The following is a 27,956-nucleotide window of genomic DNA, read 5'->3' on the forward strand; positions in this document are numbered from 1 at the left end:
AACGACCCGACCCCAGGAGGCATGCGCATTCGGGGGTGGTTGGCATGCGCGACAGAGCGTCCGCATTGGTGTGGCGGACGCCCTTACGGTACGTGGTTTCAAAATCAAAGTCCTGGAGAACCTCCAACCATCGAGACAATTGTCCCGATGGTTGTTGAACTCGCAGGGCGTACTGTAGTGCCGCATGATCTGTACGGACGGTGAAACGCTGACCGTACAGATATGGGCGGTACTGTTGGATGAAATAGACAATTGCCAACAGTTCCCGACGGGTGACACAATATCTTTGCTCCGCTGGAGACAACACCCGACTACTGTACGTGACTACCCGTTCCACGCCGTCAACCACCTGGGAAAGCACGCCCCCAATACCTGTGTTGCTCGCATCGGTGTCGAGCACAAAGGGTTTAGAAAAATCGGGGTAAACCAAGTGAGGAGCTTTAACCAGAGCGTCCCGAAGGGAGCGGAAAGCAGCCTCCTCCTCCTGTCCCCAATGAAAGCGGACCCCCTTTGACGTCAAAGCGTGTAGGGGCTTTGCAATTGTCGCAAAATCCGCGACAAAGCGTCGGTAATACGACGCGAATCCAATGAAACTCCTGACCTCTCCCACAGAGGTGGGAGTCGGCCAGGAGCTCACGCACTGCGTTTTGGCGGGATCGGTAGCAATACCTGAGCGTCCAACGATGTGTCCCAAATAATGCACAGATTCGCGTAACAGATGACATTTTTGGGGTTTAAATTTCAAATTAGCAGCCTGCATTTTGAGGAAAACCGCCCGCAACCTCTGGAGTCATCCAAATAAATTAAGCATGAGTCCCATTGCAATCCAGCCAAAACCAATTCCATCAATCGCTGGAAAGTCGCCGGTGCCGAGTGGAGTCCCATCGGCAACCGGTTGAATTGGAAGAGACCCTGCGGTGTACGGAATGCAGTTTTAGGCTTAGAATCATCGTCCAGAGGAAGCTGCCAGAATCCCGAAAGCAAATCCAATGTGGAGAAGAATCGCGTTCCCGCCAAGGCGTCCAGCGATTCGTCAATCCGTGGGAGCGGGTATGCGTCGGCAACAGAAATTTTGTTGAGGCGGCGAAAATCGACGCAAAACCACAACGAGCCATCCTGTTTCTTAACCAGGACGATCGGCGCTCCCCACGGGCTGGTAGAGGGAGAAATGATGTCGGCGGCTAACATGTCATCAACAGCTGATTTGACATGGTCCTTTTCGGCGGGACTTAACCGAAAAGGATTTTGGCGTATTGGCGCGCTGTCACCTGTATCAATATGGTGACGCAGCAGATGGGTACAGCCCAAATCGAATTTGTTCTGACTGAAAACGTCGGATAATTCACGCAGCAGTGTCCTAAGGTTTTGACGCTCTAAATCCGACAGGTCCGTCGATCCCACACAAAGCGCCTCGAGCCACCCTTCATCGGTGTCCGAATGTGGATGCGGCAGAGGGACAGTGCCTACGTGATTCGCGACAGGTTCCTCACAGGGCACCGGCGTTGCGTGAGCAAGCACGGTCCCTTGAGGAACCACCACTGTCTGCGACCCCACATTGAGGACCGCGATGAAAGGGTCCCCGTCCCCTTTTACGATGGTCTGGGCCGGAATCAAATGAGGCCCGCTAACCCCGGCCCTAGATGGCCCCTGCAGAATTCCCTGGTCCCCAATGCCTTTAGCGAAGGGCCGACGAAGTTTGAGAGGCACCAACATTTGTGCCCCCGGCGGTACGCGAACCGTTTTAACGACGAACGCCGGTACCGTCGCGAACGCCGTCCGAGCCGCAGTAGGGGATGGCAGAAATGCCATGCGTCGTCCCGACGGGAGCTCAATGCAGCCCTGGTCTATTAAAATACGAATCGGCATTTTGCCCAAGAAGTCCGTCCCCAGCAGGCACGGAACCGCCAGCGAGGAGGAAACAAAAATCGGGCCGGACAATTTGATATCACCGATACAAATTTGTGCTCGAATCTGTCCAATGATGCCAAGTGAGCCCCCGTTAGCAGCATAGAATGGGACGTTAACCGGCAGTAAAGGACGGCTCTGGACAGGGAGAATATTGTAAATCAGTTCCGAAATGATGGTCGCCGATGCTCCTGTATCGACCAGGATGCGCACCTCAACCCCGTCAATGTGCCCCACCACGGCTGACGACCCCGACGATGCAGCCACAACGCGATGGGCCAACACGGACCACTGCCTGGGTTCGATCTGAGTCCTCATAGTGGTGCGTGTTGGCGCGACGGTGCGCAATATCGGCCCCCCGTTCGTTGCGGTGTGCGAGTGTGTGACGGGTGTGTGCGTGGGCCAAACATGAGGGGTGCCGCGACTCGCCGGGTTATGTTGATGGAGCTTGGGAGGAGGGCCGGCGTCCTGTCGAGGCGTCGTCCCGCGCTGCCGAGGAGAGCGGCACCCCGAGGCGACATGGCCCTGGATGCCGCAGTTGTAACAGCGCGGCAGCGCAGGCGGCGATGACGGATGGTCGGAGTGGCTCGATCCATCCCGGCCCGCCCGTACTCCCACCCTCTGCTGCAGTCGATGGTCGATGGCGCAAACTTCCTCCACCGGGAGGGTGGCTGCAGCCACCGTACGTCCGGCCGCTGCCCTGCTGGCCTTCCGTCGCTGCGACAGCAGGTTGGCGTGAAGGAGCCGCGCAGCCTGGAGGGAACCCATTTCTGTGTCCTCCTGTGCAACGACGGCGATGTCCAGGTCGTCCTGCAGGAGGATCTTTTCTGTTACCATCGCGTCCACGCCTTCGTCGTCCATTCGTGGGAAGGCCGTCTTCGCCAGCGCCAGGAGACTCGTACGGTACGCCAGGGGCGACTCCTTTGCACCCCGCTGGCGATCATAAAAGAGCTGCCTGCATTCTGACGATGGTCCGTAGACCGCAGCCAGCAACTGCAGCGCCATCTGTAGCGTGGAGCGTTTGTCCTTCGGCGCCGATGTAAGAGCGGCGAGGGCGTCGCTGTCGAGGAGCGCCGGCAGCGCGCAGAGAGCCTCGGCATCCGACCACTGCGCCATTTCCTGGTGCGCGAGAAAGCGCCGCTGGAAGCCGCCCCAGTCGCCCTCCTCGCCCACAAACTCTTTGAGTGGAGGTAGCCGTTGGTGCAGCGCAGCGGCCGCCGTGGAAGCTCGCACTCCGCTGTCCCCGTTACTCGGCTGGGCTTCGGCGCGAACGACGGATGGTATCGCCGGTCGCACCAGTGGTGACGCTCTGTCCGCTGGTGATGACGCGGCAGCCCCTGTGAGGCCGATGTCGGACCCGAGGTTCAGGCCGGCCACGCCCTCAGCAGCTGCTGCGGCGATGGCGGGAGATTCAAAGTTGGGCTCCGTTCAAATGGCGGGAAGGCGCACCGGTCGTCGGCTGTCCTCGCCCCGTGGCGGTCCACCAGCCCCCAGCCGTGTGATGTGTTCGAGCGTGGCGGCAGCAGCGTACAGCAGCTCCGCCAGTCTGGCGTGAGCCAGCCTCAGACCTTCTGTTGACGGCTCCCCTTCGTCCCGATGCTGTGGTAAGGATGCGTCCGGCCCCGGCTGCTCGATGCCTTCTTCAGCCGTCTCGGGCTCCACAATTTCAGCGGTGTCCTCCGCCTCCGGTACCCCGGCTCGAGCTGTCCGGCGCGTGTCCATGTACGTGGTCGTTCACTTCTGTCACCAGATGTAATATCGTTGAGGACTCTTGGACGCCGGGGTTGAGGCACACGTATTTATTCCGCAACAGTTGTCACAACCGCAGACATACAACACTGGAGGGGGTATCGGCCCCCTCACCCGGCTAGCTGGGAATACACTGCTAGCTATCTCTGACCTACCTCCTAGTCCTCCACTAACGGGCTAGGGGAGGCTGTCTGGCCCGACACTGGTAAGTTGGGCTACGGTACCCGGAGTCCCAGAGCACTAGCTCTGGTTCTCGGGACCACGCCGCTGGCTCGGTCCTGCGCGGCCCTGACAAGGGCGGCGACCCAGGGGAGTCCAGGGCTCTAGCTAGACGATCTTCGGTCTTCACTGGTTTAGCTTTAACATTGTTCCCCGAGCTCTCCGGCTCATCCCCTTTTATACCAAAACCCCCCGCTGAGGGGTGGGGCCAGCCCCCCAGGCTGCCCTGTGCGGACGTCGTTGAGAGCACCTCCCCGTGCACTCACGAAGCCCCGCCCACTGTGTTTGTTTCCCGTGTGATCCTATGTATACAGCCCCTCCGTAACACCCCTACACATTTTATACATGCTCTATGTGCCCTCCACCTGCTGTACGGACAACATCGAGACGATAGTTGAATTCGTTCCAAACGCTTTCCTTTGTCACCTGCACGAAGAGCCTGTAACATTTGCAACCGGTATGGCCTCATGATTAGACGTCGCCTTGACACACGCCAGACAGTCGTATGCGGGATCGCAAGTTTTCCGCTGGCACGACGAGTGGACTTGCGCGGGAAATGCAGAAAACTCTCTTGAATTCTCACGTTTTCCTCTGAGGTGCGTGGTCGCCCTGTGCTCTTCCCCTTACATAAACAGCCTGTTTTCTCAAATTGTCGGTACCAACGAAGAATGCTCTTTGACATTGGCAGATCAATGCCAAAATGCCGTTGAAACGAACACTGCACCGCAATTACGGATTCAGTCTTGCTGAACTGCAGAACGCAAAACGCCTTGTGTTGCGGGGTCGCCATCTTGCGAATGACTGAGGCTAGGGGCTGTTTGTGCGCTGGGAGAGGCATCTAGTGGTAATCATTTGAAACTCTATGCCCTGCCCTTTCAAGTGGTAAGTTTCATTCATGGGCGGTTCGTGGTTGCAGAGATATAGCGATTTAAAATTGGGTCCATTTTTTTGAAACACCCTGTATAATGATCTCAGTCTCTCCTTTGCAAACACAGTAACCAACTATTTAGTTTGGCTCTCATTCCACATTGCTAATACATTTGTGTTTTCTTTTTATGTACGTTGAATTTGAACTTCTTTCGCATTGTACGCAGCCATCCGTGCTAATGGAAGGTGATATACACTTGGTTATCTCTTCTTTTAAAGTGATGATAGCACTGCAAGTTCATTTGAATATACACCCTAATCCCGAAAATATAGTAATTTTATATTCATATATAAATACTTGAGAAGTATTGAAAATGGAATTGAATTACATTCATTATGAACTCCAATATTGTTACTTAATGCAAACTAAAATAAAATGCTTAACATTCTTGAAACATCAAATTTCAAACGTTATACAGTTCAACTGGGTACGTAGTGTGGCTGATTTAGTGAACATATTGCTTCTTATACTTATGTAGAATAGTACTTATTGACACCAAGGACGATTGTAGAACCAGACCGAGACGAGGATTCTTACACACTCTGTCCACTGTACTCTCACTGCTGGTTTACACTCTCTGCACTCGACGCTTACACCCGTTAAGGCGCACGTCAGAACTCTGTCTTTCACGCGGCCATCCCTTCATTATCTACGCCCCGGTATGGCTCCCCTTTGTCGACCCACTCGTCCGCCCCGGGCGGAGGATCACCAAATACCGCCCGGCGTCGAGGTGAAACCTCTACATCTCGAACCCTCTTCGGCGGCGGCTAGGACGTCGTCCACGCAGGCTTTCGTTCGTCTCTCTCTCCCTCCCAACGACGGCGACCTCAGTCTTCCAATGGCGACCCAGAGCTCACGCACACTCCTGCTTATATATCCCTCCTCATTCTGAGACCGCACGTGCCCCCACTTAAGCTGCCGTCTCCATGGCGCCCCTCGTACTAGCTAATCCTTATCCTCACGCCCATCTCCCCGGCACCAACCCTGTGTTCCCACGCGCACACCTGTTCGCCCCCAATTGCCCCCACTCACAGAGAGACTTGCACAAGGTTGCATGATGCATGCCCTTGCACGACCTCTACACCAACTCACACGTACCAGAGCTCGTCCCTCACAGTACTCCTCGACACATATTTGATCAGGGTATATGGCTTCTCATCTACCCATCTCAATGTTTAGTTGCATTTTTTACACAAACGTTTTTAATATTATTGGGTCTTTCGGTAAAGTCACGTAGATAGGTTCAAAGAAAATAACAAAAAAATAACAAAAACTACGACGTTTCGGTCGCAACACAAGCAATCGTCATCAGGAGAAAATATCGGGAAAGCTGCTGAGACAGGATGTTTTAAAGGTTTGAAATGGGTGTAGCCCAAGGGTCATAAGCAAAGTGGGCGGGGCTAGTGATGTTAAAGTGAGACATTTGCATGTAAGTGTAAATCAGAGAGCTACCTCCACGACGATGAAGCTGCGGAGGTGGCCATTGTATTGTGAGAGATTAGCATGTCAATGTAAGATCGCAGTGCCACCGCCACATCGAGGAAAACGAGCAACGGTGGCTGTGTTAGTGTGAGACATTTAACCTGTTAATGTAAAACCAGAGAGTCGAAAATAACTACTAACAATGGAAGGTAGGATGGAAACATCACATTTCAAACCTTTAAAACATCCTGCCTCAGCAGCTTTCCTGCTATTTTTTCTCCTGATGACGATTGCTTGTGTTGCGATCGAAACGTCGTAGTTTTTTGTTATTTTTTGTTATTTTCTTTGAACCTATCGAGGTGACTTTACCGAAAAACCTAAGAATATGAATTCCTGCAGTCATGAAAGCTTTAAGTCAACGCTTTTAATTTACCACAACCTATCTCATAACCTCAACTTTTTGCTAAATAACTACGATATACAGAATACATTACAGCTTTAATGGCAACTTGAAACTTACTTGACCAACACCGCATACTCTGCCCATCTTTAAAATCTTTATGGTTTTCTTTTTGTAACATGGAAGAAAATACCGTGCAGTATTTTGTGAGTTTATTCATCTATCAAATGTATACAACCCTAGCAAGCACGTCTGCTAAGTATTAGACAGGCAATCTCTTGCAATCGGAGATGGTGCTTTCCCAGATAGTGCTGCGGTGGGCTACGTTCGGTCCGAACGAAGTTCAACGGACATACATACTTTTGAGCATTATGCATACGGACTAACATTGCTCAACAATGTCTGCCAATTGTATTACGGTGAAATACTGTTACAAAATACGTGAGTGGGCCCTGTGCATTTCCTTTTGAATGAAAATTCTTAAATATGAAATGACAAATGTAAGAAAAAACGTGCAATGTAATAAAAAGTATATTCTAGGGGTTTTCCATTGCTTAATAAGGCCTTCCCCACTCCAATGAGGATCGTGGGGATAGTTGACCACACTTGTCAGTGCGTGTTGTTGAATGCAGGGAGCATAGATGTGGAATCGTTAAGTTCCGTACAGTAATCCCTAGTGTCGCGCGGTAGATGGGTTCGTGTAAAGTGACGCGTTAAGCGAGGAATGACCATTCACAGAATCACATTTGCATCATAAAATCGGCCTGCATTAACCCCCAGCGCGACACGTACTCTGTCGTTCAGTGCACTGTATCATTCCGCTCAGCCGCACAGCTCAAAAAAGTAGTTCGTCGTCGAACGCTCAGAATGCGCGTTATCACGCTGCTCGTTCCGCGTTATAACGGGACGCGTTCCGCAAGAAAAGTGTGCCCTAATAGAAGAACCGCGCTGTAGTGAAAAACACGTTGCAATTAAAACGCGTTCAGCCAGGACTTACCGTACAGCACACCAATGGAGTTAGCTCTACTGCCCCAAAGATGCCCATAGCATGGCACGGCTCTGCACTCGCCCATTACATCCGAAAATAAACAATTAAATTTGCATGCTATCAATACACTGAAGCAAATAAATATATTCGCTGGTGTTTTATATCACTGCACCTTTGAAATTATTGTTAAATGAAAGGAATGCGAGGAACATGTGAATTGGATATCTGTGAAAACTACTGAAAATCAGTGAAAAAGAGCTTTATAGCTCATCGGATTCCTCCAGTATGAATACTGATTCAAATTGTTCATTCTACTGTATCCCGCTTTTTTTTGTTCACGCAGTTGGGTATATTCATCCTTCTTATTTGTGATTTGCCCTCTCGGGAATTAATTCCCCCCAACGAATGCGGGAGCTGTCACCTATTAATGAATAGTCTGCTTCTTTAATTGCTGTCTCTCTTAAGCTGATGCTATACGAGTAGCTTGGTTTGAAGAATGTCGAACTTTTTGCGCACCGTACGTAACCATCCGTGCTAATCAGAGGTTCGCCCTGTGCCTAGTCACCTGGCGCCCCCTCGTGGCATAAACGACCGTGCAGACAAATTGCGACTTCTGTGACTTCAACACCGATAGACCAACGGGGGCGTCGCACATAATCGAATAAAGGTCATCATCGATTATCCGGCTGCTTCCAATATTATCCGGCGGTCCCGGGCCGATCCGGCGAAACCGGCAAAACCGCTCCAAAGGCTGTACACCAGTCCGACCATCGGCTATGCTCGATTTCAGTGTCAAATGTTATTTACGGTACATTATACACTACATACAATTTAAAAATTAAAAATACTGCACGTGTTTATATACATCACCCCAGATTGGAGTGGTAAGTACGGTACAGTAAATAGGTCACTTTTTAAAAGTAGGATGTTTATTTTTTGTCTATTTGTATGTTTATTAATATAAATTTCATAGAATAAACACATTTAAACCACAAAAATAACACCTAATCACATGTCATACAAGAATGCCCCAAAGTAATCTATCTTAAACAATTATCTAGTGATTATCCAGCGTTTTTTTTTTAATCCGGCGCCCCCCTCTCCCCCAAATAATCGATGATCGACGAACTCAAAGCCGGGTCTAAAAGTGCCAACCCAATCTTGATTTGGAGCTTTCGTGGCTGGAGGAATCCATACTCTTTGATTCTTTCGGTAAAGTCACGTAGGTAGAAAAAAATAATAGATCACGACGTTTCGATCGTAACACAAGCAAGGCCTGAGGACAATTGCTTGCGTTGCGATTGAAACGTCGTGATCTATTATTTTTTCTACCTACGTGACTTTACCGAAAGAAGCAAGGAGTATAGTGCCAAACCATATTTGGTGTTTTGGTAGCAGGAATGTTGGACATGCCGTTATTGCTGCACACACACCATATCCACCATGAAACGTATCGTGCCTCGGGGGATGTTGGGTCTTCTTCCGTTATGCCTTTTTTTGTTTGAGACCGGGAGATCGATGATCCATATTTGGTCGCCGCGTTGATGGCATTCGTCGTCATTTCTCACTTAACAGAGTTGGACCGCGTGAAGGCCGCTGCCGTATTCCACTCCTTCCGCACGGCTGCTGATGTAGATGCAGAGCAACAACTACGATGTCACATTGAGGTGGTCAAGCGAGACAACAGTGTCAGCGGCAGCGGAGTCAGAGTGCATCGCTGTGATGATGTCTCCTTCGTATTTGTGGATCGGGCATTGCGACGTGAAACGTTGTACGGTTTGCTCTGGATTACCAGTCACGCAATGGCGAGTTTTTTTTCCTTTTGTCCATCAGGTATCCGCATCTGCCATGGTTTGTGTGGATGTGGTTTGTACATGTGGAACGAAAATGCTATGATTGTAAGCACAAATACTACGTGAACTGTTTACACAACCGAATATTCTGGAGGTTGCTAAAGTGTGGGCGGACTATATTTAGAATTATGATGTGATGTGAAATAGTTGACCTTATTTACACAATTGTATTATTTGTATGATTTACTTTTCTTGTTTGAATCACACGTGTGCAGATGTACCGGCTGGAAAATGTGTCCCCAAGAATGTGGTCACATGTAGTGATTGTCTCGCCAGTGGTGGATATTGTGCCTGGTGCAAGACACTGGTATGCATAACTCACAGCAACACTAATCCCATTCACAAACACATTCCTGCGGAGGGAGCTGGGAGGAACGTTGGGTTGCTCGGTCAATGGCCAGGGTCAACGGCGGCGTGGTGTATTCCGCAAATATGCCCGACTGTGAGGGCGGGCACAAGCCGGCGTGAGTAGGTTAAAAGTTGAGTTTTATAAGGGCACCACGGGATGACCACCCAGCCCCTCCCCACCCAGCCCCTCCCCACCCAGCCCTTCCCCACCCAGCCCCTCCCTGCACGACGGACACAATAATCCCCTGTGGGCTGGTGTAACCAGGAGGTTCCTACCAGTATTAACTCTGCCTCGTAACGGCACAAATATAGTCGGCTGAGGTTTTGTTGAAAATGGTCCTTGTATTGAGAATAGAGACAGAGGGCAGAGGGATTGACTGACTTGTAACTGGAGTTAACCACTTTTAAGAGAGTTGAATATGAACAGTTTTGAATTTATGCGAGCAGTTTTCTATTCGCGGAGTGATTATCGAACAAACCATTTAGTCAGAAATATATATACATTTATTAAAAGTGAATTATCCATACACCATGTGACATGCTCCCACTAATTTCCTCAAAATACCCTCCACAATGTTATTCATTGTTTGCGCACTTGGATTAAATTACAAAGTGTCCCAGTTTGTTTGGTGAGTTAGGTTTTAATTGTTGGATGTTCTAACCATGACCGTATGGAACTAAGCGAGGGTACTGGTAGTTAGGCTTGTTAAGTGTCTCTAAAATTCTTGATAAATGAATAAATCCAAACGGGTACCGATTTCCCACACATTTATAAATGTCTAGAACGATAAATATTTTGTGGTTGCCTTTTCAACTGAGAAACAAAATGAGCTGCCGTGCTGTAGCTGTTGGCACAATGGTCCTGCAATGCAGAGGTCGACAGTTCAATCTCCTGGCACGGCAGGTAAACCGTTGGTGCAAGTTTCTGAAATCCCACCGGGGCCTCAGTTCACCCAGCAACGTTACATGGGTACACCAGCCAAGTCTATGATCGTTGGCTGGTCACGCAAAGGACAGGCCAAATGGCCTCGACAGGAGCTGTCAACAGCTCCCTTGACATACTCTTTGGTTCTTTCGGTAAAGTCACGAAGGTAGAAAAAATAGTAGATCACGAAGTTTCGATCGCAATGTAAGCAACCGCCTGAGGACGACTGCTTGCGTTGCGATTGAAACGTCGTGATATTGTTTTTTTACCTACGTGACGTGACTTCACCGAAAGAACCAAAGAGTATGGATTCCTGCAGTCACGAAAGCTTCAAATCAAGCTCCCTTGAGTTGAGATTCCCTCCATCAGCTGTGGCGTGAGCAAGCAATGTTACGTGGACGCTGCGGTGGCGAGATGTTAACTACCTCGCCTGATATACAGGAGGTCGTGGGTTCAATCCCGACCCTGACGCCTGTATATTTTTGGAGTTTGCAGTGCCTCTCTCCCCGTGGTCGCGTGGATTTTTCTCCAGGTCCTCCGGGTTTACCCCTCCATATTTAGAGACATACGTTTAAGAGGACTTGGCTGCGATACATTTCCACGTGATAAGCAAACTGTGTTAACCTATCATTTGTGGGCAGGTCACTTCTGAAAAAGAGCTGCCTGGTAAAATAAAAAAAAAAATTGTTGAGTTTAGTTCATCGTTTTTTCGGAACAAAACAGAAACAAACATCCCCTTTATTTTAAAGTGTTTAATCACAATACATTCAGTAAAACCAGCATCGTATGACAACTCAAATGAATAAGCACAACGGCATTGCAAATTAACTTCCGATAATCCATACATTTTCAACGTGTGCATTAAGAATAGTTGGATTATAACTAGTGTTGACTTAATATTATCTTTTCATATCAGCATGCCAGCCACCAAGTTTGAAATATGTAGGCACAGGTGTGGGAGACAACAAATGACAAAATTGTTGACAACTGTAAAAGGTGTGAACAATGCATAATGGCAGAACGCTATATTAGCTCTCTCAAACTAAAAACATGACCGTACATTCGTAAATTATGTTTTAAACACTTACAATTTTAAAGTTAATTGTACCCTTACATTCTTTCAAGAGGTCGTTGTGTCTGCATTAAAGGCAGTGCCAACTTGTGGAATCGTCAGCAGATGAAGTTGTTAACTACACAGCATGGCTTTGCTTTATGTAAACAAGGTAACATTGACATGAAAACATAATAACTGTAGGTTAAATTGTCCAAACGCAATGACGGATTTAGCACCGGGATCATGCGATCGTAGAGCAAGATGAAATGATGATTTTTAATCAACATGGCTGTTAGTGCAACGTTAATCGCTGAGCAAAATAGCTCGGCAACACCGACCTGTAACCCTATTCTATTCCAAGCACTTGCATTAAAAGCTATTACAGAACAGCAAACTCAACGGTAAACAACTGGTTGCGATTAATCATTACGATAAAATCATTCAGTGACGTTTGCATGTGATTTCAAGTGAAAATTATTAGAAAATAGCGGCGGCGAAAAACGTCGATTTATTAACGAACAATAATTTCACTCGGAAGGAAATAAAAACACTGGCATCAGCAGGAACCTCAGCGCATGAAACGGCGAAACAGCAGTGCACCACACCCAGGCTATCTTACATTTTGGATATCTCTCAAGAAAGGAGCTCACAATATATTATGTTTATCGTATGAAACTAACAAAAAGGAAACTTCCAGTTTAATTCTAAAACTGAACAAATGTTTATATGATATCTTCATTGCATTTACCTTGTTAAAGCTACGGGATAAAGTAAGATTCAATCACCAAAAAAATCAAGCAAACGTAACCTAAAACCAAAAATCCCACTTATCTACACAAATAATCATTGTTACAGCAACTTATTACTCTTTAAATATAGTGTGGATTAAACCTAGCAATATAAATATATAAAATGATATGATTTTTTTTGTATTTTTTACATTGCATATTTTTTTTCTCACCCAAGGCATTAAAGCTTGCACTTTAAAATATTTAAAGGGACAGCGCTACACTAAATATTTTTTGCTCCAAACAAATATTTACATATTCTGCTAAATATGCACAAGCTCAAAGCACAGGTGTTGGTTTTTTTTCGTATCAATATTTATGTGAATAATATACTGCTTACTTCTAGGTCACAGAAACTATGGTTATCTAACTGGTACTTCCTTGTAAACATTTGCCAACGTACGATCACAACTCGCGCTGAGACAGCGCCAATCTGAAAAGCCACCTCTCCTCTGGGAACACCTATGAACGACATTGTTTTTGGAATAACTGAGGCTTGTTTATATTAAGATGACTTTATAATGACCTACAGAGCTTTGGTAATTATTTCATAGCTGAACACTTTTATTTCTCATAGCAGTACCATTATGAGCAATTTCAGGAAATAACATAATACGTTATGCATTGCCATTCCTATCACTAGAACCATGAAAAGATTTTACTCCAAAATCTACAAATAATATCACGCAACAACCTTCCCTTCTTGGAAATTAAAGCAGTTGTATCTTAGGTACATTCTCCTGCATTTCATTACAACCATCAAGTACAGTACTATGGTTGAATTATGGAGATATTCTCGTACTGTTATTCTCCGTAGCCCTGCTAACGATAGCAAAACAACCTAGACCACAAGCGACATTAACCCCTCGAACCGCCTCGACTCAGTTCGCCTCTCGGCTGCAGTGTGCTGCCCGTCAGGCTGTATCTCTGTGTGCGGCCCTGCCTGCTTCTCTCACGTGCTGGCGGCTCACTTTAGAGCCTGCCTCCCCGCAGACCTGCGGCGGTGTCGGCGGCAGACACGCTCCCGCGGGGGCCTCGCTCGGCCTGGCGGCACATCCCGAACGAGCGTGGCCATCGCCGGTCTTTGCCGAGGCCCCGCTGCCCTCGGCCGTCCCCGCCTCTGCCGGCGGCTCCTCTTCGCCGGGCTGCAGAAGAGGATCTACGAGCGGTGCCGGGAACTCCTTGGAGACGCGCTGGCAGACCTGAGCGTAGCTCAGCCTCTTCAGCTGTACGGACAAACCACACACACACAAAACAGACTTCCTATAATTTCTAATACTCGTTGAAAGCACCATTTTGTACGAATTGGTGATATTTCTACAGACTAGCCCTGATCACAGAAATGTGTAATTTGCATCACTGCCTCGGAACATCCCGCTGAGATTAGCACCGCCAAAAGCTCTTTTTGAGCAGGAAGGAAAACTTATTTGTAATATACTTTGTATGTTTGTATGTATGTATGTATGTTGAACTTCTTTCGCACCATACATAGCCAACCGTGCTAATCTGAGGTTCGAAATCGGAGGTACTTTGATGATAGCAAGAAGCCACGTGTTGGCTTGCCACACAGGTGGCTCAGAGGGACGAGACCTTTGACAGTTCTTTGCATTAACGCCTTTTAAATGCTCGATTTGTCGTCGGGATAATATCTGTGAGTAAAACCAAGTTATGTATTGTAGCAAGTCGATTGTCTTAGCTTCGTCACATAATTGCATACGCATTTATAAATGAATATTAATATAGATATTCCAGCTCTGTTGCCTAAATATTGATTGATTGCCATGGACAAAACGATCTCTGATGAGAGGCTCATAGAAGTGACCGAAGGAGTAGATTTGTGGTGTCATCTTCGAGAGAATATTCTTTGACAAATTCCTTTTGTGAGTTATATGGAGCATTCCTCCATCACGTCACATGACCATCAGCACAATTCCGATTAACATAAGATATAATGCAACAAAAAAAACACATCTAAATTGCTCCAGTACCTTGATGGGTGATCCATTTGTAGGCTATTCCTGTGTTATTTCCCAAGGCTAACCTTCATAAGCAATCACCCCAATGGGCTATTGTCTATCTGTAACATAAATGATCAATTGCTGAATATATCTTAAAGTAAATACATGGTTAAGCAGTGTAATATAATTAACCGCATAATGAGTTCATTCGTTGGCGCTCTGTTTTACACGTTCCATGTTTAAACAACAAAAGATTGTCCCGATGCACAGCTAAGTTACGACGTCGAATTAACAACGCCGTTCTGGAAACAGCACGGTCTCAGAAATTGCACCAGAATCAGAATATTTATACTGGAGAAATCCGATGAGCTATAAAGTTCTTTTTCACAGATGTCCAGCACCCAACAACAATAGAAACAAATTAGACTGCTGCCTTCTACATAACGTACCGATGAGAATTAATCTCAGCGTGATGTACCTGCGTGTCTGTGCTGCCGGGTTGTGGCTCTGCAGGTGGATTGGCCTTGGCTGTAGTTGTGCAGTCCTTCTCCTGCTCATTCGCTGTCAATGGAACCTCCACAGCAGCTGGCTGAGGGCTGCCGGGTTTGCTTCTCTCAAGGCTGGACTGTGGGCTACAGTGATAAACAGGACACAAAGACAAAGATCTCCCGTATAGCCTGAACAAACTGTTAGGGAAAGTGCTGTTTGCGAGCATCTATGAAGGCCAGCATGGCACATGCAGGGGTGGGTGGCCAGCACCACGCCCGGCCACCTTTGTCTCCCTCGTGGCGATGTTTACACACCGCGCCAGGTACTCACTTGAGGCCAAGTCGACCTAGGGGAGGCCCAGGACCGGTTACGATAATCATCACTGGTGTTGACCGTGAGTGGGAATCAAACCCGGGTTGCCAGGTTCGTAGCACAGCGCGCTAACCGCTACACCACCGCTCCCCACACACAGGACACACACATTCCACAGGAGCAACCCATCACACATGTCCTGGTAAGTGAAATCAAAGATGTGATTGGACCTCACAATTGGAGCTCAAATGCAAATGACTAAAGTGAGATATGTCGATTGTCATGTTGTTCGGAATGTAAAACCTTACAGTCACAAATTGAATAAATGGTGACATCCACGCACTGTGTATTTTTGAGTGACACCCCTTTTTTAAAAGAATGGCCTTTGATACAAGAAATTATGAGTCTAAAGAGTATTTTGATGAGGGTCTTGCCAGGCATGTTTCATCTATTCCTTAATAGTTATTTTCCCATACAGAAGAAAACTGCACCATAACATTATTTTTTACATCTACGTGACTTTACCAAAAGAACCAAAGAATAACATTAACCCGCTTTAAACAACCATGGACAGATCAGCAGCATGCCACACTGCCACATACTGGCCACCTCAGGTACTGCAGGTCAGGTGCTTGGACACGTGATGATCTCGGAATGAACGACCTATCCCAACTGAGCTTTAGTGCCATTCACCTCCGTCAGTGTATTTGACACGGGGCATGGAATACCCGTCTCTCCTCGGTGTGATGAATTGTCAGAATTGAGGTCACAATTACATTCACATTGAGAATCATCTCTTGTCATTACGGTGCATGCAGAACGTATAATATTGATGGCGAGATTTCCAAGGACATGCAGTTTCCACGAATCAAACGGGGCCAATACATGGATTGATTCCTACATGGGAAACTCGTCGCAAGTACATGTTAAGATATTGTATCGATCCACTGCTAAATAAGGGCATCCTCACACTGTTCGGGTCATCGAGGTTATTTTATGATACTTCACCACGCTGATCAGTGTGGGTCGGTGAAGGTTGGTAGCATAGATGTGGGAGCATATAGGTGCAGTATAACAACGGAATTTTACTACACTTGCCGCTGCTGCCTACAACGTAGAACCACAGCAGCCTATGACACATGTTTTGTGCACGGTGGTGACCCATATAAGCATTGTCCAGGCTCACCTTGCTTATATTCTGAGATCATAAGGGATCTGAGCATTCTGGGTAGCTTGGTCAAATGCTTGATGTATGCAGCATGACATTAATAACAATTATATGTAATCTAAACATTTACAAACCGTTACCAGCTTACTAGATACCGAATAATTATCAGACGTCAACATTATTTGAAAACTAATGGTGCTCTATGCCCCAACTCTCTCAGCTCACCTGGCACTGCATGCGGATAGCAAGCTGGGTCTGGGCACGGGGATCTGTGCTGTTTGGGTTTTGCATGGGGAGGAGGGTGGGGGCGACACGCCTGGAACCTCTTCACCTTTGGTCTGTGCAAAACAATAAGAAAATACGTCACTTGATGACAAACGTCGTCTAAGCCGTACATGCAGACGCCTGCAAGCGACACGAGCAGTTTGCGTACGTGGTATATCTTTTTGTAAACGAACATTCCCCATGAATGTGAAGCCACTGCTACAAGAACAACAACAAAAACCTGCCATGCGTAACAATCTAAGTGTGTGTGTGTTGCACACAATCTCAGAGCATTCCACCAACCATGGCTCTAAAACCAAATTACTGGGGTCAGCCACTACGCTCAGCAGACTATTGACGTCAGCATGCAACGCAAGAAAGTCGCCTCGCTGTTGAAACCAAGAAATGTTCTTTCAAATGACGGGCCAATGCCAACTGGTAGACAGAGATTTAATGAGCAATAACTACAATGCACGTTGCTTACATAAGATGAGCTTCACAGTCGTTATTCACAGCCAAAGGTAGTTAAAACGTCCCGTAATAAAGCAGGTAAATGTTATAACAGTTGCTGTAGGTTTTCCGCAATGGATTGATAATGAATGGCATGCAATCCCCACTCTCTCTCTCTCTCTTCACATTGTCCAAACACGCACTGTTGTGCACTCTGTACCACATCTGCAACTTGCAAATGGCAGATGTAAATGAGGGAGTGGTGGTACAAGCTATTCTGCATGAAGTTCGTAAATGTAGTCACTGGTTAAGTAAAGATCAACAACTATTACGTAAAATAACACTGTCATTACCTTTTGTTTCCATTCAAACGGCCACTGGATCACACACATTCAGATGTGCTTCTGCGGCTGTCTGGAACGCTCTTCCAATATTAAGAAGCCACTGGCGCTATGAACGTTTAAATCTAGATTGAAAACTTATTTCTATAGAACTGTTCTTGTGTTTAGTTTGTTGTCCTTCACCTGCACCTCCAATTAGCACGGTTGGCTGTGTAGGGTGCGAAAGAAGTTCAACATACATACAATGTTTTTCTGACACTTATATAGTTAAATGCAGGAGTGCATTGATCCATGAGAGAAAATGAAGTGAATTACAACAATTACACTTAAAGCAATGCAGGTTGAACCATAACTATTCTTACGGCTTCGCGTTAACACCCGGCCGCAAGCGAGTGCTCGTCCAGTGGCCCGTCAATTGTGAGCGTGGGGCCTCACTTGGCCGTGGAGACTGATTCAAAAAGGGGCAAACTCTCCCGAACCCGGGTTGCAGTGGTGGGTGGCAGCGGGGGGGGGGGGGCGGCGGGTGGCGACGCGCCCGGAAAACGAGACCATGGCGAGCGATGAGACGGCGAAAACTCAGGGAGGACGCGCAGCCCTTTACCGTGGCCGGCTGCGGCTTCCCCGCGGGGACGGCAGGCTGGGAGGAGGAGCCGCCTCCCTCCGCCTTTGGCTTGGCGGTGGCAGCGGCGGTGGCGGCGGCGCCGGCGCTCGTCGCGGCGTGTGGCTTGTCGGGAGTGGCGGGCAGCAGCGGGGGGAAGCTGGAGGCGGCCAGCTCGAAGCGCGACATCGCCGGGTTCGCCGGCTCGCTCGTCTGAAGCTGCTGTCCGCCCTTGGTGTTCAGACAAACAGGCCACGGCAAAGAAAGACAAAGCCTCAACAGATTGTTGAGGCAAGTGTCCGCTAGCGAGTAGCACCTATGAAGGCCGGCACGGCACACGAGGGGGTGGGTGGCCAACACCACGCCTGGCCGCCTTTGTCTCCCCAGTGGCGATGTTTACACATGCCAGCAGGTACTCATTTGAGGCTGTGTTTACCTAGGGGAGGCCCAGGACAGGTTTAAGCAATTGTTACTGGTGTTGGTGATGGATAACCACGACACTGCCGCTCCCCACAGACCACCATCAACACACACACCGTAGCACAATTATACTCATGTCAGAAGTAAATGAATATTCACACTTACAATATTCAGCATCTGCAACAAGAACCAAAACAAATGTAGAGGCGATTAAGTAAGAGGTTTCAATTAGCACTGGGGTGGAGCGATGTATTGATTTGTGGATTTATGTCGATGGTTGAGCTCACAGTTGTGCGTGTAAGAATCAATGTGTTTCGATTTGTGTACATGGTAAGTAATGCGTTCACAGCAAACTGCAGCCACATGAGGCTCTATAGCATTCACCGTAACGTGAATATAAATAAATAAAATATCCATTAAATAGCTGGGAGGAATTATTCCATCCCATAAATTAGAGAATAACATTCTATTTCATATCAAGACAATTGATATTTTTCCACGTTGAATTAAATATTGGGCAGTGATCATCTCAAATGGCGGGCCAAAGCAAGAATTTACAATTCCAAACTTTGATAACTATGGCCAGTCTCTCCATTGCACGGTCACTGTTGGGGGGTGACGGGCTGGCGATGTTATTCCAAAGCTTCGCAACATTTGGTAGGAGCTGTAAGGGAGGGGGGGGTTGTGGCAGCTCATAAGAAGTGTGGGTAAACTGTTTCCACAACAGTGGCCAACCTAGCCTGGAGTAGCTCTCATAAAGAGGCTCTCTGTGTGATGAGTGCTGAGGTTGCATCTCTGGGTGGCAGCACTGCCAGCAACACACATACTGGAGGCTCTGGGCACTACGAATTAAAAATGTTGCGAGCAACTGTGAACACATTCCAGTGGGTAAAATGTTAAATGTTACGATTAAAAACACATTCACTCACAACTGGACGATCGTCATTTCGTCTTCTCCCCCTGTAGCTGGTGCGTCTGCAGAGATATAACAGCAAATCACAACCAATGGCAATATTTCTTACACCGTACGTAGTGCTGGAATAAAGGCCTTAAAATTGACAACTCCAGCCAGACGTTAAGGCATGTGAGCCACCTCTCGTACAGGCGCTGAGATGAATATTCAATTAACATCTTTGAAATGTGCCTCATGTTCACAACCCAGCCTTTAAAAGCTTGCCAAGGGACCAGAGTCGTTCAGGAGAATGTTTAATGTGCGCAAGTCACAATCCATCTCTCGAGAGGAACACGAACACACCGAATATATAAAACGATATTTTGTTGCTATACAGCATACCAGGCATTAGCCAGCACTCAAAATCACCGTAGTCATTGCTATTATCTCATGACGCTCTTAAATTATGTGGGGGTCACACCAGTACGTGTAATAGTAACTAATATGGCCATAATTTTACAGTCTTTATGTGAAGCCCTAACTCTGCTTAACATAACCACCAAATAAGCATCTCTGACACACATTCAGCTGCCAGAACAGAAACTCTGTCAGCGTGGAGAGATCTTTATCCAACAGTGAATAGTTCATGGCAGATGATGATGGTATTAACAGAAACAATGTCAAATGTTATCATGCAATAGAGTAACGCAAATGTCGGAAATGGCTCCAACTTACAATGAAAGTTTAACCCGAGACACGTTAATGAACACCCCGACGCTGGACGTGCAACGTCCACAAGGCAACTGCAACTCGGATGATTCCTCTGGCACTATTCCGGGGCATTAGATGGACCCAGCCAAAAGGAGACGATCCCCTATTAAGAATTCAATGTCACTTATCTGATGCAACCTTGTATATCCTACCCAAGCATTAAACAGATCTGACCCCGCTAAGCCTCTAAGACCTGATGAGATCAGGCCAGCAGTGTTAATGCACTGTCGTCACTAACACGTACTATAAGTTTGAAGAAAGAGGGATCACGACACCGCAATGTCAGACGTATGTATGCGTGTTGAACTTCTTTCATAAAAACATGACGGAATTTCAAACGGGCAAAAAAATACGATAAATGCAAGGCTTTGAACACTTGCGCTTACCAAAAAACAAAGATCCCCCGCCCCCCGCCCCCCCGGTATAGCCTCAGCAGACTGCTGGGGCAAGTGCTGTTAGCGTGCAACCACTCGCGTGCGCTGCCAAGTGTGAACACACCGCTTGTGCAAAGCCACACGGTAGCGGCAGGGCTTTGTTTTGTGTCACCGCGAAAAATGCCCTTGAGCGGGCACAGTCGTGCGCTTGTTGCTCAACGGGTGTTGTAATCACCTTCCCCTCCCTGTGGGCGCGAAGGCTTCCTCAGCAGCAGCAGCAGCGGTGGCAGTGGCGGCGGGGTGCTCCCCCCAAGCGGGGTGCGAGTCTCTCCGTCCGCGCCAGGTCCTCCCCGAGCCAGCCGCCACCTCGGTGCGGGCCGACGCCTCTCCCCGCTCGCTCGACGAAGGGGCCTCGGCCTCGATAGCGAAGCCGCCGGAAGGCACGGCGTTCGCGTTCTTGCCGTTTTGCCTGCGACAAAGCGGAGAACGAGCGGGAAAATCGTACGTGACCGTAACATTACGGACGGGGGGAGGGGGCAATAATTCCTGCGGCAATCGTAATCAATTCGTAATTATTCCATCCCGGACGATTTTTTTTTCAAGCAATGACGATTCTTATGCTGTATAGGCGATTCCCGTGTTAAAATCTCCATTCGTTGGGGATGGGATTCTAGCAGGGATTCTGCCATGGAAGGTTCAAACATCCTGGCTGCGGGTAAGGACCATGCCGAAGCTGGCCTTAACGAGACTAACGAGACCATCAATGTGCTGTATGCCCACCTGCTTTGCTTGAATGCTACAATAATTGCAGCCTCTGTTTTATAAAGCACCTTTCATATTGAAGTATCTCAAAGCGCTATACATGGAAATACAAACTACACTCACAAGTATAGATACAATCATGGAGAAATAGAAAGCTGATAATAAGTATATCAATGACTACACTCGAAATTCCAATAAAATGAAGAACTATGATAACATCGAAGGATAATAATTGCATAGTAATCCAATCGGACAACAAATATGATTTTCAAATCTTAAGTTACGCGGAAAGCCTGCAGTACAAACTGTAGAGTTTTAAGCCGCGATTGAAAAAAGTGAGACTCAAAATCCCCAACGGACCAAGGGGAGGGGATTCAACAATTGCGAAGGCTGGCTGCAAAACGCTCCGTCTCCCATACAATTCATCACAGCCTTCTCTTTGGAACGATAAGTAGACCAGGATCAGCAGATCTGAGAATTGGGAGTGGAACCCAGTCGATTCCAAGCACTAGGCATCAGCCTTATGTTTTAATGGCATTTCTGGCCAATACCACCCGACTGAAATCAACTCAAATACCAGCCGGCCGATACCACCCAGATTCACCATTTGAACGTATCGCATAGGCGTCTGCTATTACACCTTTCAATGCCATGCTGGGACACTGCACAGCCCAATCCCCTACCCCACCCTTGACTCTACGAGGCTGCTGATCCCACGATCCATTGAGGAATCGTATTTGATTACAAGAATCAAACTGAGTTGCACTGCTGAGAATAAAGAGAATCGCCCAGCTGTAATCTACATCGGTGCGTAATATGTGTTTTGCTGTACTTTTATTTCTATACAAAATCGCACTGTGCGCTGGTGAACGTGACTTACGTTTGTCGACAACACTTGACGAAAACACCAACACAACCCAGTAGTAGCATTCTTTAATGGGCCACACCGTGCAGACGCGACTCTTGAGAATTCAAAGTGTTGTCGAGTGAGTGGTTTGCCTCGTTTAGATAAATTAAACAGGAATAAATTGATCCAAAAGAGCCCCATTGGGTCACTGCCTTAGACGTCGTATTATTAGGGTGATTTTCTTCCGAGAAGAAATCTTTATACGGACGAGGGGGGGGGGGGTCGGGTGTGAGAAGAATAGGGCTAGGAGGAGAATAGGGCTACAGTGCAATCTGAGTGAAAAATGTATCGTGGGACAGACGAATCATAGGCAGAGAGAGAAGAGCATGACCTGGACGATGATTTCGATTATGATCATGTCATCATCACCATAGTCAACAAGGCACCGAGCATGGGCTAGAAGATGGGGTGTGTAACTATCTCAGAGGGAGGGAGTTCCAGACTGTGGGCAGCAGAAGAGAAGAAGCGAATGCCTCACACCTCATCTTCCAAATGCACAACATCTTTAATAACATCGGTAAACCTAAACCGGCATTTTTCAAATTATTAATTACACAATTTGGTATCTTAACACAGAGTCGGGAATTGAAATATTACCTGTAAGTTTGGGGCGTCTTTCTGTGCGATTGGCCCATTCTGCAACAACAACCAAAACATCAATCGAAAGCATTTAAATAATATTTAAAATTAGATAAGATCTGTCGGGAAACATCAGAGAAGTGGAAATTATCGATGCTTCTGAAGTTGTCCTTTGGGTAATGAATTCAAAATAAAAAAAAAATCAATACAAGTGAAAAAAATGTGAAACGCCTTGCTCTGAATTGTTAAATTAAATATTTTTCAAGCTGTGTTACAACTTAAATAAGGGATAAATTCAAAGCATTTTCACGACATTATGCAGGTCTTGTTTTCTACATTTCTAATGCCAATTCTGTTTGACTATAAACATGCCATGTCAGTTTACAAACAAGATTTTAATATACATATTTAAAGCAATGGCTTTATATTCTAAAATTTCTCTCAAATGAGTCAAGATTTTTTGTTTGTTTTCCAGCAAAAGTCCAAAGGCACTGATGTGATGTGGTTCATAACGCGAATGCACATTGTTGTCTGTCAATTACCTGCTTCTCCAAAAGTGCTGTCTTGTTCCATTCGGTAAAAGTGCACTGGTTTTGAACGTCCCCGGGTATGTGTATCCATTCATATAACCCATGCTGGAGTAAGGTGCCTGAAAAAGGCAATGAATGCCATGACAATCATCAAAATATTCGGAGTAACCACGGGGGTCACATTGCCTCCCTGCTCACGCGAGCATGGGCCCATCTCTCTCGTAGTGGCCCAAAGCCAGTGGTGGAAATTACACAATGCTAGGGAAAGGGTCAGTCTCCAGAAAACAACCAAGTTCCGTTTGGCACGCTCGAGCTAGGAGACCACCTCTTAGCACCGGCAAAGCCCCGGACTGGACAAATACAAGCGATCTGGCCTTGGGCGATTGGAGTGGAGCCTGGATCAATGGGATGGAGAGAGTGTGCACAATATGCATTATGTGACACAGGTTTGAGAGAGGAAGCGACTATGGGGCAATGCTCATATCCACTGTAGGCCCTGAGCACAACGAGCAATAGTATACTCCCCGATGCAGACAGCATGAACTGGTTCTGACTGCCCCCTATGTCACCAACCTGCACTGACCAGCATGGTGAAGTATGGTCAAATAACCTACATGACTGACACGGTATGGGGAGGCCTTCATCCAGCATTGGATTGAGGAGGGGCAGAGAATGATTATTATTGTTGCTTGTTATAAAATATCTGTCTTTCTGCGAGACCAGAATCACTGGCCACAGCTATGGGTCGATAACCTACTTAACACAACAGAAGCCCGGTTGATGCACTCGCGTTTTTCAATGAACTCGTTAAAGTTTTAATTGGTCTATTTCCTTCTCTGGAATCAATGGATGTATTTATAGCGTTTCTCATGTCACCGTGAGCCTCCTTTCCTGAAAAAGCTCCCAGCACATGAATCGAAACGTCAGACATAGTTCCAAACAACCCTGCAGCACAACCAAAGAACACATCGGTGAGAGATTTGTCTTTGAATCTATCTTTGATCCTTTAGGTCAGGGCTCGGCAACCTGCGGCTTTGGAGCTGCATGCGGGTGGCTCTTTAAGGAACTGCAGTGTGGCTCTTAAAATTCTAGAAAAAATGGCTCTTCTTGTTTTTTTGGTTTCAGACCCCTGACCAAGGAAGTCCAGTTTACCATGGGCAGGGGTCATTAAGGACTCTTTCGTGATGTTATTTATGAAGGATCAAGAGCTCGTATTCACATGCATTGCGTCTCTTGCATTTTTTTTTACCGAATTGGGAAAAAATGTCTCTTGTTGTTGTTTTGGTTGCCGACCCCTGCTTTGAGTGGTCCGCAAGTGGTAATAGTAATAATAACAGATAAAGCAAAACATCCACTAACTTCACGCGTGGCACCGCTGCCAAACAGGTGGCTGGGAGGTCCAAGTCTCGCTCGCACGTGAGGGCCACAGCAGTGCCGAGGAGAGCAGGGACTCACCAGAGACGCATCCACGTAGGGTTGGGCCGTGGTCCATCCCGCGGCTGGGACCCCGTAGAGGGAGTACTGCGGCTGAGTGCCCTGGGGGCTGTACACGGGCTGCACGAACAGCGGCACCACAAACTGGGGCGCCGGCTGAAGGCTGCCGCTCCCCATCAGCGGGTAGCCTTTCTTCGGCGGTGCCGACGCAAGCGCCACGGGCCTCGCCTTGATGCGGACCTGGACGGCCGTGAGTGGGTAACATTGCCCCGTTTTAGGTAAGGGTATAAGTGGAGCCCTGCGATTACTCGCCTGTGCCACTGCCGGTAGCACGTTCTTTCCTTCCCCCCCATCCCATGCCTCTCATGTTTGAAACGGTTCTATTAGTTTTCTTTATTGAGAAGCATTTCTCGGCAGCAGGGCATGTGGGAAAGTTTACCCCCAGTGTGTGGATAGAGCCCACTTAATTTTGTACTCAGAAGTAGTTCTGTGAGAGTATGAAAAATAAGAATAGGTATTACCCTTTCTGGCAATAAAACAGGTGTTAAGATGTTCAAACACCAAACTAAAACCTTATACAAGGAATCAAGTCTGCATTAACCACAATACTTGTGGTCAGAATGCAAACAAAAAACGTACTCTGATAATATATGCATTGTCTTTGAAACTGATTGTTCCACACCAGAGACAGCTTTCTTTTCAGCCTCATCTCAAAACGGTGTTAGACCAGAGGGCGCCAAAAGGCATTTTGGTACTGGCAAAGGAGGTCCCATGATGTCAGTGTTAAGATGTTCAAACACCAAACTGAAACCTTTTATTTGCTTGTTTGTTTGCATGTTCACCATACATACGTGTGGTCAATGCAGACTTTATTCCTTGCAAAAGTCATCTTTGGTGTCTGAGCATCTTAACACCTGTTTTATTGCCAGAAAGGGTAACCCCTATTCTTCTTATTCATACTTTTGTAGGGGTATCAGGGGAAGGATTCCCACCAATAGGAGGGGGAGTGGGACGGTGACAGGAGAAGGGGGAGGAGCAAGTGAGGAGATATAAGGGAGAGAACGGGCGGGAAGAGGGGTTGGTTGGCGGGATCGAGATTGGGACGGCTGGGGACAGCTGTGGATGGGAGAAAAGGAATAAAAGACGAACCCCCTTCAACCTTGTGTCGGCTCTTCTTTACACTTTGATATTGGCAAAAAGGAGGTCCCATGATGTAGTTCTGTCACAGCTGCTTCTGCGGGCCATTCTCCAGCACATGCAGTATGCACCGCCATGTGAGAGTTCTGAATGGGCTCTGTCACATGACATGACGCTGACAGTGCAATTAGAATAAATTACAAACGCAATGTTTTGCTGGAAATTCTTGGGGGCCTTTAGAAAACATGAAAAGTCTTGACATAGATGTCCCACAAGATTGACATAATCCGCATATCAAAGTTTTTCCACTGATTTGCATGGGTTATTTTCTGAATACTCCAATCTCGTACAATGCGATAAATATTAATTTCGGGAAACTGGCCTAACTTCCTATGACAGGACTTCCTACGCAAGTATTGCACCTCCGCTAAGCACGGTCGGCTGTACATTCTCAGTAAAGCTTTCCAAGATAAAGGACACGACAGTACAGTGTTATAAGATTGTCAATGATAATAGAAGGTGAATCCCAATATCGACCATCAATTGGAGATTGCCATGTGGTCGTAATTGACAAGGAGAGTTTATGTCCCGGCTGTCTGGATTTCACGACCACAATGATGCCCCCGTATTAATATTGTCCATTTCCATTGACCCTGATGTACGTAATTTTATACATCGTTTTGCTGAGAAAAATCCTCGACCAAAATTGCCGATCGGCGCTGTGTGGCGCACAACGCGAACTCACCAAGAGGGGCTTGCCTTGAAATGTCTTCACCTCTTCTCGGAGGAATTTAAACGCCTGCAATATATCAAACCAGGCTCAACAAAATATACATTTTACTTCCCTTTTTTCACAGCCACGTTTGTGGCCCCAGCTGAGACTAACACTTTGCTACACCAGAGAACCAGATGTGATCTCAAGATGACCACTACGATTAAAACACAGAATGGATGTAATTTTGGCCTGTTGCTATGACACACAAAATGCACTATATTAGCCACCTATGCTACAGCGCTACCTCCATTGCAAAAAATATCCATCATAGAAGGTTTTTTCGTTTAGATCGCGTAAATATCAATGTAAGAGTAAACCCATAAAATTTACAATTACAACCCACAACATTTACAATTGTTGTGAGTTTTTTACTCTCCAACACACTGGTGTGCTGAATTAGTAACTAATTGGCAGGCTTGGTTTACGTGACAAACCTTACTGATTGGCTGTGTCGGGTGGTGGGCAGATTTAATGATAACATTTATATTTATGCGATCTAACTAAAAAAACCCTCTATTATGGATAATATTGGTCGCGAAAGTCTACTACATGTTAAAATTGCAAAAAGTTACGTTTGAAAAACAAACAAACTTCTGCTCCGCATCGCCGATTCCATTTGCAGGGGTTAGGTTATTGTGTGCCAATGTCACCACCTACATTTCAAACAAATTACGAAAACTAATGACGCTTAATTAACTGTACCATTACCCAAGGTCAAACTGGGTTCTCGCCAGGTCCTAAAACGGAGTAGGCATTGTACAAAACATGCAGAACTTCGCGATGCAATACATAGATCGGCTCACGAGCCGTCGATAACCCCGTAAAGTCCGTCGGGGAAAGACAACAAGGGGCTGCTGTGGGACTCAACGTGGTTCAGAGAAAGCCGGGACAAAATATCCCCGTGCTTCATCGGGGTTAGCCGAAATCCTTTTGGTGTACCTTCATGTGTATATATACACATATATATGTAGCTGTCAACAAACGGTAAAGGTACAGCCCTGCAATTGCTTGCTCACGCCAATGCGCTCTTGAGGCCACTCGGCCCACGGTCGGTGGCCAGACGACTTTTGGAAGAGGTGCAGAGTACCCACACTTGACCCCACCACGTGTGACCTGTTGATCGGCCAGCTCCAGTGTACCCATTTATACCCATTCTTACCTCCGATTAGCACGGTTGGCTACGTACGGTGCGGAAGAAGTTCAACGTACATACACA

The 27,956-nt window shown here is 47.0% G+C and overlaps 1 protein-coding gene across 4 annotated transcripts in view; it reads right to left on the reverse strand.

Annotated features, from left to right (window-relative positions):
• Nucleotides 1-11,484: 11,484 nt before the first annotated feature.
• Nucleotides 11,485-27,956, reverse strand: part of LOC144943969 (la-related protein 4-like) — an 82,150-nt gene continuing 65,678 nt past the window's right edge. For all 4 annotated transcript variants that reach the window (XM_078871919.1, XM_078871899.1, XM_078871890.1 and 1 more), the window contains exons 8-17: nt 26,711-26,764; nt 24,850-25,068; nt 23,407-23,513; nt 22,883-22,921; nt 20,852-21,085; nt 19,509-19,554; nt 18,163-18,390; nt 16,732-16,844; nt 15,016-15,169; nt 11,485-13,805 (exon numbers count right to left, since the gene is read on the reverse strand). In XM_078871919.1, the coding sequence (XP_078728045.1) occupies nt 13,494-13,805; nt 15,016-15,169; nt 16,732-16,844; nt 18,163-18,390; nt 19,509-19,554; nt 20,852-21,085; nt 22,883-22,921; nt 23,407-23,513; nt 24,850-25,068; nt 26,711-26,764 (1,506 nt within the window). In that variant the 3' untranslated portion in view covers nt 11,485-13,493. The remainder of the gene's footprint in view (nt 13,806-15,015; nt 15,170-16,731; nt 16,845-18,162; nt 18,391-19,508; nt 19,555-20,851; nt 21,086-22,882; nt 22,922-23,406; nt 23,514-24,849; nt 25,069-26,710; nt 26,765-27,956) is intronic.

The sequence above is a fragment of the Lampetra fluviatilis genome, chromosome 2, assembly GCF_964198595.1.
Source record: "Lampetra fluviatilis chromosome 2, kcLamFluv1.1, whole genome shotgun sequence".
Lineage (NCBI taxonomy): Eukaryota > Metazoa > Chordata > Hyperoartia > Petromyzontiformes > Petromyzontidae > Lampetra > Lampetra fluviatilis.